Genomic DNA, 18,098 nt, shown 5'->3' on the forward strand with positions numbered 1-18,098 from the left:
GTTTGTCTTACTGTGTGTGTGTGTGTGTGTGTGTGTGTGTGTGTGTGTGTGTGTACTCCCCCAGATGAGGTTGATTCCCACGCTGCTGTGGAGGAGTGTGAGCTGACTCGTTGTGTGACTGATGTGTACAAGGTGAGGAACACTATAATGAGCTAATTAATGATTATCACTCATTGGTTAAGAGGATATGGACTCTGTGGCGTCAAAGAGATGATATCCAAAGAATGTCCATTTCCTCGGCAGTACTGTATATTGGTCTCCTCTGAGTTCGTAGGTATGACGTTTGGGGGGGAATATCGATGAAAATATTCCAATGCGATTATTTTGAGAGTGATATTGAATTATATTTACTGAAAAATGCACGCCGCTTTGGGTGAAGTCATAATGAGTGTCTATTACACCTTGGCGCCAAATGGGTCGTTCTTTCTTTGTTTTTGAAGTTATTGTTTTGGTTTACGTGATTCGTGACTGTGCTGATTTAATAAAAACATTTATGTAAATGCGTCGTTAGCGAAAAAGCTATTTTTCATCTGTAGTCCCAAAAAGCAGTAAAACAAACTAATTGCATTACATTACAGGTCATTTAGCAGACGCTTTTATCCAAAGCGACTTACATTACACTTTAAACCCATCGCTTTTTCACATTTTGCCTGGGGAGCAATTAGGGGTTAGGTGTCTTGCTCAGGGACACTTCAACATGGAACATGGGGCAGCCTGGACTCGAACCACCAACCTTGTGCTTCCCAGGACACCTTCTCTAACCTTCTCTAACCCCTGCGCCACGACGACCCCCAATAATAATAATAATAATAATAATATATAATATACTAATATAATGTAGTTTTCTAGACCTTTTTCATTTCTGTGCAAACAACATTGTAGGGCAGGGGTGTCAAACCTACGGACCGCCGGATGATAGAAAGACATAAATTGCATTTCTATAAAAGTAGTTGCTATCCCTAAAAAGTCCACTGGAGGTCACACTCTGTGAGCGCTTGCATTAGACCAGGGAGATCAACGACAGTGTTCCTCCACGCAGCAGCGCCCGCTCGAAAATGACGGCCTGCAACCCCCGTCGACCGGACCATCGCCGATGATTTGACTAGTCCGGCCAGCGTGACATCAATGTGGACAGTATGCATCCACATATTTTTGTGTTGTGGTGGTCGGGTTGCCTGTTGCAGCTGGAGATTTATGCTTTACACCAGTCACACATCTGTCTCTCTGTCTCTGTCTATGTCTAATCCTTTTAATGGCTCTCACACATTGTTTTTTTTTATAGATCTGTGTGGTTGGAAACAGTCCGTCAGCTTCTCTTCTCGGAGCTCTGGAAGAAGTTCTCCCTGTTATCTTCACACTCTTCTGTTTTACCAAGCAGAACGTCTCTCACCTGCGGTAATGTTTTAGTTGCAATGTTACTCTTCTTCAAAGTATGTAAGAATACGTGTTCAAGATTTGGAGCCTGGTCGGGGTTATCAAAAATTCAGCCGAATGACTTCTCTTGCTCTGGGAAATTTATTTGTCAGATCAAAGGTCAAGTATCAGCGCTGCGTTTGCAAAGGCAGGAGCAGTTCAGGCAGCACACAGGCCGGGAGAACAACTCACTAACATCAGCAAGAACATCATGTTTTATAACCCTTGAAAGACAGAGAAGGAAAGATTTCTATTGGCCCTAAACTGGCGTAGAGGAGGACCTTCCACCTCCCGCATCTAAGATCCGGTCACATCCAATGTCCAGACTCCTGACTTAACGTAAACATCGTAAACAGAGTGTGTATGTTGAATAGTGTTGGTGTGTCTCTAACCCCCCTTTTGGCTGCTAAATCTTCTAGTTGACCCGCAGACCTTGCATTCCTCAACCAGGACATAAACTGACTCCCCATCCTGTCAGACTCGTGTCTGCCTGCTCCTTACCTAACTCTTAAATCAAGACAAGACAGCGAACCCCCAACTAAGCCCATGAAAAGAACTTTTGATTATTAAGTAAATATAATAGATGTTACCAGAGGTGTCAAAAGTATTCACATTCATTACTCAAGTAGAAGTACAGATACTAGGGTTTAAAAAGGCTCCTGTTGAAGTATCGACTCAAGCTTTTTACTTAAGTAAAAGTATAAAAGTACTGGTTTCAAAACCACTTAAAGTATAAAAGTAAAAGTAATGTAATAAATTCCATTAAGGACAAACTCTTAATGCGTAACCTCGCTCACACAACACGTCAGTCCGTTACAATATGATCAGAAGGTGCCTGCAGATCACGTGACCTGCCGTTGGGATGGTGGAAACATGGCGATACTCAGAGACACAACACCAAAACAACAAATGTATCTTACTTAAACAGATAAAACCACAACCCATTTTCCAGTGACACGAGTCAGAGGACGGACATACAAGTTGTTCGCATTGATTAGGTAGACTGCAGTGTCTCCCCCAGGTTTACTACGTCATGGGCGGGGGGGGTGGTATTTGTACTTTGTTACTTGACACCTCTGGATGTTACCATGTTCCAACCAAGTTGACAGATGTTTTTTCCTATTCCAGTGGGCAAAAGTCCTATAGCTGTCCCTAGGTGATGCTGATAGTTGTCCTGGTTATCAGAGGGTGGTCCTGGTTACCCAATATAGACAATTTAAACCGATAATGGAACCGGCCTTCCTAACCAGTTCAAGTTCGTTGGGGTCTCTAACTCCGATGCATCTTGCAACCGAATGCTAGAACATCCCGAACATCAAAGCTCAACCTCAAAAGATGAACTAACACATGGTTGTTTTGGGGCTTGTTGCCAATCCTAGAGAAAGCCAATAGATGTTAGACGTTCCCAGTTTAGCGCATGACATTTTTCCACACAATAATATAATAATAATAAATAATATGCAAAAATGTGAAGAATACATGAATTTTATTGAATGTGTTCTATGGTAGGACAATGAGCTCTGTGTGTGCTCCTGGCTCCATAGCGCCCCCTGTGAGGAGATCCTTCTGTGGTACTTGAGCCACGCTGACACGTCTGCGGCCCGGTCAGCACTGAGACAGCTTTCAGGTCTGCAGGACCCAAAAAACGAGGTAGCAGCAAAGTTCCACTTCACCCCGGGCAGTGATGGAGGAGCCCGTCTGAGCTCAAGGGAGATATCCAGGTGAATGACGCGCAGAAGCAAAGGATGGACATGGCCTCCCCAAACCCATGACAGGATGAGCCGGACAAAAGAATAATATTGTAGAATAGGATTTCTTTTGGGCCAATCAGCCACGATAAAATTTCTTTAAAAAAAAGATACCCTCAGTTTGTTCCAACCCCCATCACAGCTGGCTGTGAATATACATACCTCCAAACCGAAATTGGTCCTCTCAAATTCAAAATGTCATCCACGTGAATTGTATAGATCCCTAGGTTTTTTTTGGGATGGGCGGGTCCAGTGGCCTACCAGCATTTCTGAGATTGGAGTGAGACATAGAGAAAAGGTGACGTGATCTTTACAGTAAAACATATTTGATAGGATGCGTTGAGTCTTGGCCAATCAGTGTTAAGATGTCTACAGCGTCTTCAATTCTCCTCCAACTTTTCACCGGTTGACTTGAAATTTTAAGTTGCCGCCAATACTAGATTATGATCATTACCGTACGTGTTTTGGGGCATCTTAATCAGATCAGTAAAGATCTTTGGTCAGAGCAATCACAACACTGTAATCATAAAAGCTTGAGGTTTCATTAGACGTAGATGTGGTGTGGTAGAATGTGAAGTTTGATCAAGAAAATCAGACCCAGCCTAATTTGTCTGATAGATTAATCTACATTGGCTCACTTTTTGTAGAAAAATTATCCCGAAGGGCATGTTGCCCCACGTTGTCACCTTTTTCACCCCTTGTGAGTTAGAAGGTATGAATAAAACTGGCCTCTTTTGTTTCTCAGTGTCGCTCCTCTCATCCCTCTTGTTGTCTTCCAGTGAAGAGGACGATGCTTTGTATGAGAAGTTGTCAGAAGAGCAGTGGAGGCTGGAGTGTCTTATGCAGCTATTGGCTGACCTCAAACACTGTGACCTGCCGGGAGACTTCTTCCTCGACCTGCTACAGGTAGGGTGTACACACCTGTAAAAAACGATTTAATCCATTGTGATAAACAAATCATTGTGGGTTTTTTTTTGCTTAGTGGCAGAGAGGTTTCCACATCTGTGGCCATTACATTCTATTGTGTGGTGCTTCAGTTATTTGTATTTTGCCCTTAGGAGACCGTAACCTCAGTCAACATTCTATCTTTGAATTGCTTCTCCTATAGGAGATGGCTAGCTGGGAAGCTGCAGCAGATGGGGAAAGGGAAGATGACCCAGAGCTGGACATAACCACCATGACACTTGTGGAGGTGGAGCAGCGGCTGCTGGCTCCATCTGCGAACCAAAGCCGGAAACTGGCTCTGCTTCAGGTGTTGGCTGTGATGGTTGATTGTGTGCAGCATACTGTGCTGCTGAGAAAAACCTCACAGGTCAGTGGAGAGAAATTCAGTTGGAGGAACTCATAGACTAAGGCAGATTATGCCAATATTGATACATAAATTTCTTTAAATCAAGACTTCATAGACACTTCATAGTCCAAAATTACAAATTGGCCTCAGAGGGTTTCCGTACACATGAGACATCCTCTGTCCTTAAACTCTCACATCGGCACAGGAAAAAACTCCTGCAAAAAGTTAAAAAAAAACCTTCGATGGGAAGAAAAATGAAAAAAAATAGCAGATGAGGAATTCCTCCCCCGGGATGGACAGAATGCAATACATATCATGTGTACAGAATGGACAACCTGAAATGTAATAAATTAATAACCACCATGTAACCGCCAGCGCCACTCTCAGCTCCACTCTCATTACATGTCATTTAGCGGACGCTTTTATCCAAAGCGACGCACAACACCGTTCGTACATTAGTCTTAGCCACAATATACACTAATCCGTTTGAAAATACTCAACACAACTCCGACATATATATATATATATATATATATATATATACAAATTAGTCCAGAAAATGTGCACATGGCGGTGCATTTGTTCCTCGGCAAAGCAGGCAGCAAACAAGACGTGGATATAAGTATCATCATAAAACCACTACAAACCAACAAAAAATAAGCATATAAAACATAAATGCCCCACACCTTTTTTTTTTTTTTTCATTATGAAATTAATCCGTCTTTCAGCCAATCCCCACTCTCGAGTGCCACTTTATCCTCTACCCCTCTACCCATTTTGGCTTCTGAGTGGCTAAGGAAGCTGTTGATCATTTCCTTGTGGGTTTAGTCTTATCCAATCTAAAAGCCAATTTGAAAAAGGTGGTTGAAAGTGACAAATCGGTCTACCAGACATTAATCCTAGTATTAATCCTATCAACGTAAACTTTACATGTGTATTGTCCACACACTATCAAGTAGATTTGCTCTTAGCCTTGTGTCTCCATGTTTTATAGGGCTTTTATTTCACGCAATTCACAAAATTCTAAGATTTTTTTTTTGTTATTAATTTATTTCTTCACCAGTATCATCCAAAAACTCACAGGGGCTTTTCCTCACCAAAAAGAAATTGTCCAGATAGACAAAATATTTCCAGAGTTATTACACTGTTTATCATGATATGGTAGCACCAACACCTACGGAAACCATTGAATTGAATGTATCAATGCGATAAATGCAGGACCAAGACTCAACGTAAATATTGGCCCAAAATAATTACTTTGTCCGTTTTAAGGACCAAACTTGTTTAGACTATTGAATTCTGAATAAGGACCATGGGACAATACACTACAAGGAGAACCATCTGTATCGATTTCCAGGTTTGGTACTAAAGACTGAGAATGATGCTTTCAAATGAGTTATTAGTTTAGGTTAGTTTAGGTTTAAGATTTATTAAAAGGCAAGAGTCAAAAATAGCTACTTCTCCACTCCTTGGCCTGCTTTTTGAGGAAAATGAGTATTAACATAACTTTGAGGAATCGCTTCATTTAAGCTGACGTATTCTTTTGAGAGTTTTGATGAGATCAAATATTTAAGAGTCTCCTATTTTGTTGCACTGTTGCAATGTCGCTTTTAACAGTCTCTAGAGGGAATATAATATTTTGGGTGGGTAACTTTAATACAGACCTACTCCTCTAGGCACAGCTAAAAGCAATACCCCGTAGGAGTTTTTAGCACAGGAACCGCTTTTCTTTCTTTTTTTACATATCATTTGTTTATCCTTATCCATCTGGTATTTTGTAAAATACTGCAAGTTTGTAGTTGGTCACAAGGAAAAAAAAACAATGGCTTTATTTCCATCATTTTATTATATTATGAATTCAATATATTCAGCATCTATATTCAGCATATTGATACCGGATTTCAAATGGAGGGTTATATTTACACTGCCAAAAGATCAAATTAGAAAATAAGTCAAATGGAGCCTATATCTTCTATATCTAAAATGTAGCTCTCTCCAAAGCTCTGCTAGTATTTATTCTATTTGATGATGTAAACAAGAGGTACACGTCGGTTGCCTTCACAGGCTGCATATCTGTCCCCATCCCGCAATACCTAGAGAACTATAGTGATGTACCCTGAAGGAGCATTACTTCTACCCCACACTATCCTTCCACTTGTACCACTGCCTTCATCGTGCACATTCATCATTAAATTCTCTATGGACACAATGTTCATCTGTTTGAAGAGCCACTGTCTTAATTGTCCTATATTTGCCACTGTGAGATTTTACTTTAATATTGATCATATTTGATCATTTGTGCCGATGATTCTGCTTGTATTCTCTCCAGGTGGTGGACTTCTTGATGTCTCTGCTTCAGAGGGCCTGTTTGGGTCTGGGTCAGGCCTCTGGTCCAGTTCTTGGAAGGCCAGTAGAGAGCGAGACGCTGCGGTTGGGGATAGGCGTTGTGGCTACTCTGCTGTCTGGACCTAAGGTAGTCACACTTGGTTTTTAACTACATTCTCACTTACTCTCAAATACATTTACATTGTAATTATGTGTTGAATGCATTTCCTCCCCCATGAAAATGTGCAAATCTGACTTAACTATTTACCACAGGGAAAAGATGGATACAGTATTTTCAAAGTTGCCTGTGTTGCCTGGATTATTCACTTCTTCACCAGCATTAATCAAATATTGGTCTGGTAATAAAAATAATCTTTACTGTAACATTTACTTAACTACTAACTGATATATGATTCTCTACACATCTTTTTCAACAATTCTAATTTTATATCGCCAACAGGACAAGTTGTAGCGAGCTAATCCACCTGCTACTTTAATGAAGCGTAATGCATAATGGTAATAGTAGACATAATTTACTGCATCAAAAGTATTTTTTAAAGTCAAGTCACTGCCAATAATTTAAAATGTGTGTATATATACATTATATAACACGGTATAAATTAATTATATAAATAGAGAAATTGAGAGACAGAAATGTAGCAAAGGGGAGATGCAGACCGTCCACTAGGGTTACAAAGTTGCAGGAATGTTTTAAAGTGGACACTTTAAACTGGGAAAGGAATGAAATGGACATACGGATTGGGCTGCATTTACCATACAATGTTCTAATTGAAACTAATCTTTTACCATACAGTAAGCAGATTAACTTAGACATGATATACAGTGTGACCTGTGGGGGGCTAGTTCACAAGTTATAAAGTAAGTTATTGTACTTGTATTGTTTTAGGCCACTATCTGCTGGATAACTGAAATATCATAGATCTCTATTTTGCTCCAGTAAAAAATTTCTTTGGCTTGAAAAGTGTGAATGTTTGAGGACCGAGCATCATGATGCAAACAGATTCCTCGGTGCACCTAATTCTACCGGTTCCTTTTCAGGTGTTTATAAATGCATTCTGTCAGATGCCATTAGTGTGCTAGTAATAAACACGACAAAAGCCAATCAAATACAGACAGAAGTGTAGTGAAATTCACGGGAGCTACCAGTTGTACAAGCATCTTAAGTTAATAATATATGTTCTTCAGGATTTGCTAAGCTGTCTCCCAAACAACCTTTCCCCTTTTTGTACTAAAGCTTAGTCAAGAAGACTACTCTTCTATGTGGAGACTGCTCCCGCCACTGGAGTCGCTGTCTCAGAAGCACCCTGAGGTGCTCATCCAGCAGCTGGCATCCGACCTCAGAGCTGTCATTGCCACTCATGGGGCCTACCGGCCTGAGAACTTCCCCGCTGTCGCTTCGGCCTCCATGAAGCCTAAAATGACAGTCAAGAACACGCAAACCGGAGCTAACAACCCCCAGATAAGTCCTCATTCATCGCCACCAGACCGAAACGCCAAAAGCAATAGACCTCCAGCGTCCTTTGGAAAGTCTGCAGCGAAAGTAAGTCCAGAAGGTAGGACTTCTGGAACCAGTACCCTTCACCCTCCTACCAAGCCTTTTTCCGATTGGCTGCTAGAAGCTTGTGACCCGGATGTGCCAACCAGAGCGTTCGCCCTGAGGGTCCTGACTCAGATGGTGAAGAGCGGAAACCCAGAGGCTGCCCACAACCAGGAGAAGCTCCTGATGGTTGGTTGCTTTGTATACAACTTAATTTGAGTTTTTCATTCTTGACTTTGATGCACTGAAACTATTAATTACACGTTTTTTTTTTGGAATAAGAAGCTATCTTTAAAAACATGGTTTGGCCTTATGTGTACACAATGAAAATATCTGCTATAGTTTACTTCTCTACACAACAATTCTTGTATTACAAGATGCAATGAGTTGTACTGTATTAAGATGAATGTAGACTAAAGAACAATTGAATTACTGAGAAAACAAGCCTTTTGCTGGTGAATGTAACCATCAGCGTTGCACAAACATCTTCCTATAACAGGGTTGTTGCCTGATAGAAGCGTCACCATTTATTAGAAACGCACATTATACATACTAATAATAATAATTCATGTGATTGCTGTTTGTCTGTTTCTACACTATATAGACATTTAGGTCATCCTTTTTATAGTGGACCTGGGCCAGTGAGAGTAAGGCATGACTGATTAAGTAAAAGAGACATTTATTGGCCCTTTACAAGTTCTAGAAGATGTGCACATTCTAATGGTTGCCACTTGCCCTTTATTGGGGCTGAACTTGCTTATTGTAACGCGAATGTGATCACGCCATTTGGCATGTTTGGACAGCACTGCAGATCAAGGCTGTAGTTCATTTGAGTCTAGCGCATTCAGCAGGGGTCTCAGAGCCAAGGGCTCCTGATGCAACCTGAAATGGTTGTGGCTGAGATGCCAAATGTAATTGGTACTTGAAACAGCTGTGCAGGACTTATCTGATTAGAGTCTCTTGATTGTGGAATTCCCTATGGGACTAGCTGTGTTAGCTTAGCTCCTAAACTAGTTAACCCATGTGCTGATGCAATCTCATGACTGACTTCTGGGGAAACGTATTGACGCTAGGATGCCAGTTGGACCTAGTGCTATTGTTCCATGCACAGTATGTGGGAATCAGCCGCAGGTAGGTCGTGGTGTTGTTTGTCTCTTGGGACATGAGAAAACATTTATAATGAATGAGCCAGAGCGTCCTAGGGCCTTGTTAAGGCATTATAGGCAAGAAAGGCTAAACTCATTTATAATTCTCTGTAATCAGTCCATCCCCTCCACCCACTCCCTTGTTACAGCAGAGACCCTTTTTATTGATTTAGTTTTTTCTCCTTTAGTTCTCCTGCATTGTACATTTTACCTTTTTATATGTTTCTTATATCCTCCTTCATTCCTTAATGTTTGTTATTTGGAGAAATTGACTGACACAAAATATAGTACTATGCATTTAAATGAATATTTTCACTGTCTTTTTTGTTAACATATCCAAAAAATACCAACAAACCCAACCCATTGTTAGACCCAACTAGAAGAAAATATATATATTTTTGTCAACTCTAACCCATTCTTTCCAGTTGCTCTAAGAAAGCCTTGTTTTCCAAGGTATCCTTAAAGCACAAGGGTTTGTTTGGGTTGTTGTATTTAACAAATTCAGTGAAAAACACATTTTTATTTATTTATTTTTTGTTTTCTTAGAAAAATCCATATTGGTGACATTTTAGATGTTTAGATGCAAATATTTCCATAGCGATGCCAAAATGTCCTGTCTGTGTTGTGATTGATCATGCTGATCTATCTTTTGGATGCAACCGTGGCTCGGGTCGTGGTCAGTGGTTTGATCTTCAGCTCTGCCAGTTTATGTTGGCATGTCCTTTTAAAAGTATCTTTACCATCTTTTCCAGCTCTTCTTAGAAAACCTAGAGCATGAAGACTCATTCATCTACCTGTCAGCCATTCAAGGTAATATGATGGTCAGGCTTGGCCAAATGTGCTGTTAGTATCAATGTGATGGAATCATCCTCAACTGTAAAGCTGAAGCATGGATCTGTAACTCTATATAGGTATATAGATTGTCTGATTGTGTGTGTCTTTAGGTTTGTCTGCATTGGCAGATTCAAACCCTGAGAGGGTTCTGGAAAGGCTTCTGAAAGACTTTCATCATGGACCCTCCCGTACCACATCCAACAAGGAGCACTCCCTGGAATTCCGCCTCAAAGTGGGAGAGGTTCTGATGAGGGCGAGCAGGGCAATGGGTGAGTTTGTTGGTTGATTTGTTGGGTCTGTTGGTTCTTCACACGGTTTGTCTCACCAGATACTCTTTTGGCGTGATGCCCATGTCTTAATGTGATTGTGTCCTGTGTGTCTGACGCAGTAAACTCCCTCTTGACAAAGTCAAGTATGGTAAATAACAAGAAACGGAGGCAATCTTACCGTCTGAGCATCTGTCTTGCGCTCACAAGATCCCATCTATATATTCTTAACCATATGGGATGAGATGGTATTAGATTTCATCATTCCTAGTGGGGAGAAGGGGGGGGGGGTATAATTGAGATATATTTATAATAATATTTTGGCTTATTTTAGCTAGATTATTTTCTCTCTTATATTTAGCGTTCTTTGATTATGTGGTCTGCCTGCCACTAGCCTTGTCCAGTTCCTTACTGAAAAAATGCACGATTTCATTAATCTTACTAAAACATTATTCTCAATCATTTAAATATATCATTGCACTTTAACAACAAATCTTATGTGCAATTCTTTGTGGTAATCAAATTGGTTCTTTAGAGCATTGTTTGAAGTAGGGATGTTGGGAATAACCCTGGTTATACAAGTTTCCGCTTGTCAATGTCTATGGTGTCCGAGCTCCTACATTGTTGTACTGGGAAAAGACTCTTCGGAACTAATCTCAATAAAAATACAATCTTCTAATTGTAAATTGCAAATAACCACCATAAATAAGTCACGGGTGAAGTTAATTATGAGGAGCTCTATCCCATAGAATCAATTCTAATAATTAGAATTATCAAGATAATTTACAAAATAAATCACCAAACTATAAATCAGGTCTCACGATTGATATTTACTCAAGGGAAAATAATTGAAGGTTTAAGTTCAAGCACCAGATTGTGCATGCTGCCGTTATCGCAGTACATATTGTTGGGCCCTCAACAAACATAGCGAAGTACAAAGAAGCACACTGAAAATACTTTTCTCCATGAAAAACATTCTTTTACACTTCTGTTGGCAAGTGGGTTTTATCCATCACCATCCAAGATCAAGTATTTACTGTAAAGTGTAAAGCTTGATGGGTGATCGGATTGTTCTGTGTAGCAGGTCATCTGTTACTTATTTTACACTGGACACTTTTTAGTAATACTGGAATGGGACACAGATACTGATACTCATAAGGATCTTCACATTATATACATATTGTAGTCTTGACTAATGACTAACCATTGATTGATATAAAGTAGACTGATATGACATAAAAGTATCCATGTGTAGTAGTAGTAGCATAGATGGGGGATGTGATTTAGCATCATTGAAGATTCACACCTGTAACGTTAACAAATTCTCATTTTCTGTCCATGTTTGTTTACAGTATTGTTATTTCACTGTTGTGGACAGCTATCGGCATGCAGCCACCACATCACAAAGGCCACCGTGCACACTTTGACAGTTCTGCTCAGTAGGGACCCTGTTCGTCAAAACCTTCCCCTGAGAGAAAGCTCTAGTTGCCCGGGACAATCGGGGGTCTAAATCCCGGCTGTGTGGTTAGATAGATCATCGTTTTGGATCATAGGTATCCAGAGAGCCTCAATGTTTGTCTTGAACCCTCCTCCTGAGTTGCCAAGATTTTCTTTTCGCCAGTCTGACATTTTTAAATAAGAAGCTTTTCTTAATTGAGTCGCGTGGTAGAATATCGAGATGTCTTTGGAAAGCCCTTTGAAAGTGTGCACACACTGTTTACATCTTTATTTAACCGTATAAATATATATTTGATTACTGTGAATGCATCTAACCTGTCCACCCACTCCCCTTTCTCCAGGGGAACTGGCAACCCACCTCGGCCATCCTCTGATTAGCGTTTTCCTGCAAGGAACCAGGGACCCAGACCAAAGTGTCCGGGCCAGCAGTTTGTCAAACCTGGGGGAGCTCTGTCCAAGACTGGACTATACCCTGGGAACTCTGGCCCAAGAGGTGAGAGGGAGCAAACCAACATGAAATCCTATTGGATGAACTGGTTCTACCAGTACATGATAAATAGTGGGCCTGTATATTGTAGGAATTTGGCAATACGGGGAAGAGGGTAATGTAATTGATTGTATCATAACGGCATTATGTTATTGGTGGTCTCTCTAGAAATGCCTGGACTTAAGGGTAAACATTTTTGGTCAAATATCAATATCCTCTTGAATGGTAGTTATTTGGCTTTAACAAACAGGACTGTATGCTAAATGTGACAATTTCACACAAATTTCTAATAGGATGAAGTCATGAATGTGAAATGCCACCTGAACGATTCATGAAGGCATACAGCAGCCTATCAGAACCGTTGGATTTGCATCTATCACCGTCCTTGTTTCCTCAAACATCATTGCACATGTTTCATGCAGTCTGTGTCACTCTGCCGTTTCAACAATTTCAGAAAAGGAAAAATCTACGAAAACCTGAAAGTATTTGCATTGTGTCTGATGCCTGAGCTCTAGGGCTCAAACTGACTGACCTCAGCGTTCACCTTTTACAAAAACATTTCATGTCATACCGACAGTATTAAATTAGAGGGATGAGAGACACATCTTCAGCTATTGTATCTTCCTCAATAAGGTTCACTAAGTACTTATAAGTAGACACACAAGCCACAAGACCTAGTACCAGTACATGAACGCTAATCACAATGTACTTGTACATCTTTTCTAGTCTTTGTACCACTTAAAGCTCTTTAACACTTAATGTCATCATTCACCCATTTGTTTATTTATTGGATCCCCATTAACTGACGCTAATCTTCCTGTGATCCACAGAGAGGACAAAACGTAATACACACAAAACGTTTAGCCTGCTCTACAGGGATGCTCACAGATGCTTGTCAAGGCACAAGGAAACTTTTTTTTTTTGTTTTACTGCAAAAGGATTGCTTCATTTTCCCAAACATTTGTCAATATGGAACATTTAACCCCCCTCACCCCCAAAAAATGGCGTTCTAGCATTGAACACAATTAAAGGAGTTAGCAAAACATAACTGTTCCAGAATAAGGTTTACCAATGCAATGCATCCACTTCATTAACCGCCCCAACACTTGCGTGAAACATATATAGTGGCTGACTAAACCAACAAAAAGCAAAGGCAACCAAAGATATGACTTACAACGTAAAACAAACCCAACCTAATTCCCCCATGCTGTCAAAGCTCTTGGTATGGTCCTTGGCTCAGGCCTCTTTCATGAACACTCCCCCTTAAGCCTCATCTTTTGTCCAACCAGGAAGGTAACTCTGCAACAAGGTAATGTTGTGGGGCTTTGGCCATCACAGATGCTAATAACCGACACATGGGGTACATGTTAGGAACACATTGACAAAATAAATAACAGCATATTTATAGTAGTCAACGTTTTGTATCTTCAGCTAATGAACTACCGATCTGATCTTAAAAACAAAAAAACAAAAAAAAAAACATTAATTGCCAATGTATTCCAGATGAACTGGAAGCAAATCAATATATTATTTTCCTTGGGTAAATAGGAAGTATGAACTGAAAGTGAGCCAGGTGATACTGCTCTGGTCAAGGTGGGTCAGGTGACCCACTGCCTGCCACAGACACAGGCCTGTACCTTTCAACAGAGTGGACACAAGTGGGGCTCACTCAGCTGTTTGAAAATACATGTCCACATTAGTGATATGACTCTTCATTGGTTCATGGGAGGAGACTCCTCTTGTAATCCCCTTGTTACTCTCGAAGTCTTCCCATTTGGGTTCCAAACCGAGCAGAACCGACTTCGAACAGGAACATTGTGTACTCAATACGTGTGAATATATTAATGCATTACACCGTGCGAAACTAGTCTTTGCTACAATATGCACTACTCCATTTGAAATAAAAAAGTCCTCCATGTTCATACCACTAACTACATTAGTTTTTATGTGTGCAGCTCTGCTCCTGTCTGACCGCTTTGATAAAAACTGAGAAGGAGGCAGAGGTGAGGAGAGCTGCTGTCCATGTTATCACCCTGCTGCTCCGAGGCCTCAGCGACAAAACCACCGAGGTACACACACACACACACACACTGCCATCACTCAGTGGAGACTAACCAGATGATCAGTTCACTTTCAAAAGGGCCTCTACGTTGTAAGCTTTCATGTGAATTAATAACAAGCGGCTCCAATCTATCAATTTATTTTATACATTTGTATGTTAGTCCTGTAATCTAGTCCCAGCTTCCCTTTGGTAAAAATGTCGCAAGGAGGCTCCCTCCAAACACCATGTTTGACTCTTTCTCACTGCTTCGAATTCCTCCCACTATCAATGTGTGGTTACTGTTGCCGTCTGTGCCAAAGTATTATTCTTAGATAGTCCACCACAGGGACAGAGCCAATCACTGCTCCGTTGTTCAGCAGCGAGGCAGAATGTCTTGCTGGATTTACTCAATTTTTCTGGGTCTGTCATTGCTGTAATTCTGCTACTTTGTGTGTTCATGGCACACAGTGTTGCTAACAAAAGTATTGGAGCCTAATGAAAGACCCATTGTTGGACCCTGCTTGTATGAAAGTGACATGAATTGGTCTTTCTGTGGTTGCCTAGTGGGAACACACCTACAGGTGAGCCGTCCAGCTGCTGTTCCTAGGGCAGGTCCTGTCATTACTGAAACAGCTGGAAGGGAACACCAGCTGTATATGCCTAATGATTGAGTGCAATGAGAACAGGTGGTCTTAGACACACATGAGTTGTGTGAGCGTGGGCCATCAGGTAGCGCAAGAACAGCGTAGGGGATCCAATGATCCTCTGCCTTCCATGTCCCCTACGAGGTTATGGGAAACCTTTTGTCTCTCCACCCTGATGAACTCTATCGACCAGCCCCTCCTTTCTAAGTATGGCTGGCCCACAAACTGCTTAATCAAACAGCCAGATGGATGAATACCAAAACACACATCTGTGCTCAGTTTAAGGGCAAGGTGTACTTTGTTGTATAGCTCCTATCCTTATAAATTGAAGATGATTACAGACTAATATGGATATTGGAACATTAATCATGATCATGATAGGTGACATGATTTGCTCTTTGTCACCGAGAGGCTGAGTAGGGGAGATTTGTGGACGCGCTTCCTTCAATGAATTCCTGATCCAGTAACTGCATTGGTTTGATTTAGGTATATTATACAATTAATCAAGCATCGGTGTAGAATACTTCAACGTAGTTTTGTGGCCAACATAATACAAAACCCAGTCTCTCACTCCCTCTCTTTCCATTTCCCTAACCAAATATTGAAGACACACCTTTATCCAAATAGATGCCAAACACCACGTGACTCAATTAACGTACAGGAAAGAAAAAGGGGCGTACCAGGTGGAACCAACAATGCCTAGCTCCTACACCCATTTTTACCTTAACATGTCATTGGCAAACAGCAGGTTTCTTTGTTTTCTTGCTTTCTCAATTCTGTACGACTTGGGTTTTATCTTAGAAGTTAGGCACATCGATTCTATTAGTAATTTACAAAGGAGTTGCCAAACTTGCCTGGGTGAAAAAGCAAACGCAACCAGTATCAATGGTCCATTGATCTGTAGACCCGTCAAAAATAAACCAGTATTAACAGACGGTCCAGTGGTTTGCAGACCCGTCTAAAATGTTTTCAACAACGTAATGTCTGTCTGTCGCTCCTCCAGGTTCTCAGTGATGTGTTGTTGGACCTGTATCGAGCCCTGAAGTGGGTGGTGCGCTCCGACCCAGATGATGTTGCTGTGCTCCATGCCCAGCTAGCTCTGGAGGAGATGGATGACATAATGAAGAGGTTCATCTTCCCTAAGCAGAAGCTGCAGAAGAAGATTGTTGTCCTGCCATAGGACCATTTTAATCTCCTTTATAACCCCTCCACAGTTTGGACATATTTTTATATGCTCTACCTCTAAGCAGCACTAGTTCTGCCTCCATGTGACGAGAACTTTATGGTACCTCTGGACGCACAGAAGCTACAGGTCCAAACTACCGGCAGCTTCCGAAATAAGCATTCATCATGTTCTACTCTCCAACCAAATCCAAATAAAGTTTTATTAACCGGTTGTTCGGAATTGTTATACTAAATGGGTACGTTATTACCATTATTTTACCTAGGATCTCATTAAGGATTTGACAGCTCAGCCACCCTTGATGGAGGAAAACCAGGCTGGATTCCAAGCTTAAAGGGGCGCTTTTAGGGATATAGGTTTGGCCCCTGCTCCGTCCTTTTGGCGACTAGCAGCAGGTTCTGAGTGTAATCACTTCAAGTGAACAGAGATTATAACCTAGTCATTCGGTAATCAATGTAAATATTGTCCCGTTACAAGCTTCATATTGTCTTTGAAATTTGACACACAAATAGAATGTTTGATACCTGTGTCTGCCTTTGCAACACACTCACAGTACACTGTACTATTCCAGCATTAATGTTGGACAAACTTTCAAAATGTAAGGTATCGTCTAAGAAATTTGTGTAATGCCAACTCGGGTTATTAAATATGTTAGTAGCTAATGGTATCAAAAGCGAATATAAATGCATTAGAATTCTCCCACTATCCACCGACATGCAGTGTATGTCAAACCAAAGCTGATATGAAGTTGATGAACACGATGTTATATTTAGACCAATCAGGTCCCACACAAGGAGGTTATTGTCTCCTTTTTTTTTCCCTCTGGACAAGCTTGTTGTAAATCGCTCATGTCAACTTGATGTATCATGAGTAGTGAGATGTGTTAATGTACTGTAGCTAGATTCCATTCAAAAGGAAATTTATATAAATAACTACTAAACTGGATAGGATACCTGGATAGTTAGCCGTGTACTCCACAAATGTGGCCTCTATGGAAGAGTAGCAAGAAGGCCACTGTTTCATCTCGTTTGGAGTTTGCCACTAGCAATGTGAGAACACTGCAAACATGTGGAAGAATGTGCTGTGGTCAGATGAGATCAGAATTGAATCTTCTTTTACCTCAATGAAAACCCAACACTGTCGATCACCCTGAGCACACACATCAAACAGATGATGGCATTGGAAGCATCATGCTGTGGGGATGCTTTTCTTCAGCACCTACAAGGAAACTATTCAGAATTGAGGGAAGGAAGAAAACATGCAGTCTAAAAAGACTTGAGATTCCGGCCGAGGTTCATCTTCATCCAACAATGAACAACGTTTCCATCTCTATGTGCATCTCTGTGCAAAGCCGGTGGAGACAAACCCCAAAAGACTTGCAGCTAGAATTGCAGTGAAAGGGGGTTCTACCAAGTATTGACTCGGGGGGAGGGGTGAATAATTGTGCAATTGTGCAAGTCCGTGATGTGTGTCTGTGAATGCTGTATGATCACAATTCAAAAGAAAATATCTTAATATCTTTTATATAGTTAATTTATTAGGATATCAATTTGTTATTGCTAGTGACTATTTCACAAAAATGATAAACATGACTAAATGGTTTTGACTTGGATATCCTGTGAACAATTTAATTTGCCATTATTTACATAAATACATTTCAGACAGCCTGTTTCTAAAATATCTCAAAACATGAGACTTTCTTTTT

The 18,098-nt window shown here is 40.8% G+C and overlaps 1 protein-coding gene across 1 annotated transcript in view; it reads left to right on the top strand.

Annotated features, from left to right (window-relative positions):
* tango6 (transport and golgi organization 6 homolog (Drosophila)) overlaps positions 1–16,606 on the top strand; it is a 25,128-nt gene extending 8,522 nt beyond the window's left edge. The window contains exons 7-18 of the mRNA XM_040161855.2: positions 65–132; positions 1,283–1,395; positions 2,958–3,134; positions 3,941–4,067; positions 4,270–4,473; positions 6,782–6,925; positions 8,033–8,524; positions 10,233–10,290; positions 10,425–10,583; positions 12,380–12,531; positions 14,481–14,594; positions 16,214–16,606. Of these exons, the coding sequence (XP_040017789.2) occupies positions 65–132; positions 1,283–1,395; positions 2,958–3,134; positions 3,941–4,067; positions 4,270–4,473; positions 6,782–6,925; positions 8,033–8,524; positions 10,233–10,290; positions 10,425–10,583; positions 12,380–12,531; positions 14,481–14,594; positions 16,214–16,390 (1,985 nt within the window). The 3' untranslated portion in view covers positions 16,391–16,606. The remainder of the gene's footprint in view (positions 1–64; positions 133–1,282; positions 1,396–2,957; positions 3,135–3,940; positions 4,068–4,269; positions 4,474–6,781; positions 6,926–8,032; positions 8,525–10,232; positions 10,291–10,424; positions 10,584–12,379; positions 12,532–14,480; positions 14,595–16,213) is intronic.
* The last annotated feature ends 1,492 nt before the right edge of the window (positions 16,607–18,098 follow it).

This window comes from Gasterosteus aculeatus, chromosome X, assembly GCF_964276395.1.
Source record: "Gasterosteus aculeatus chromosome X, fGasAcu3.hap1.1, whole genome shotgun sequence".
In the NCBI taxonomy this organism is placed as follows: Eukaryota; Metazoa; Chordata; class Actinopteri; order Perciformes; family Gasterosteidae; genus Gasterosteus; species Gasterosteus aculeatus.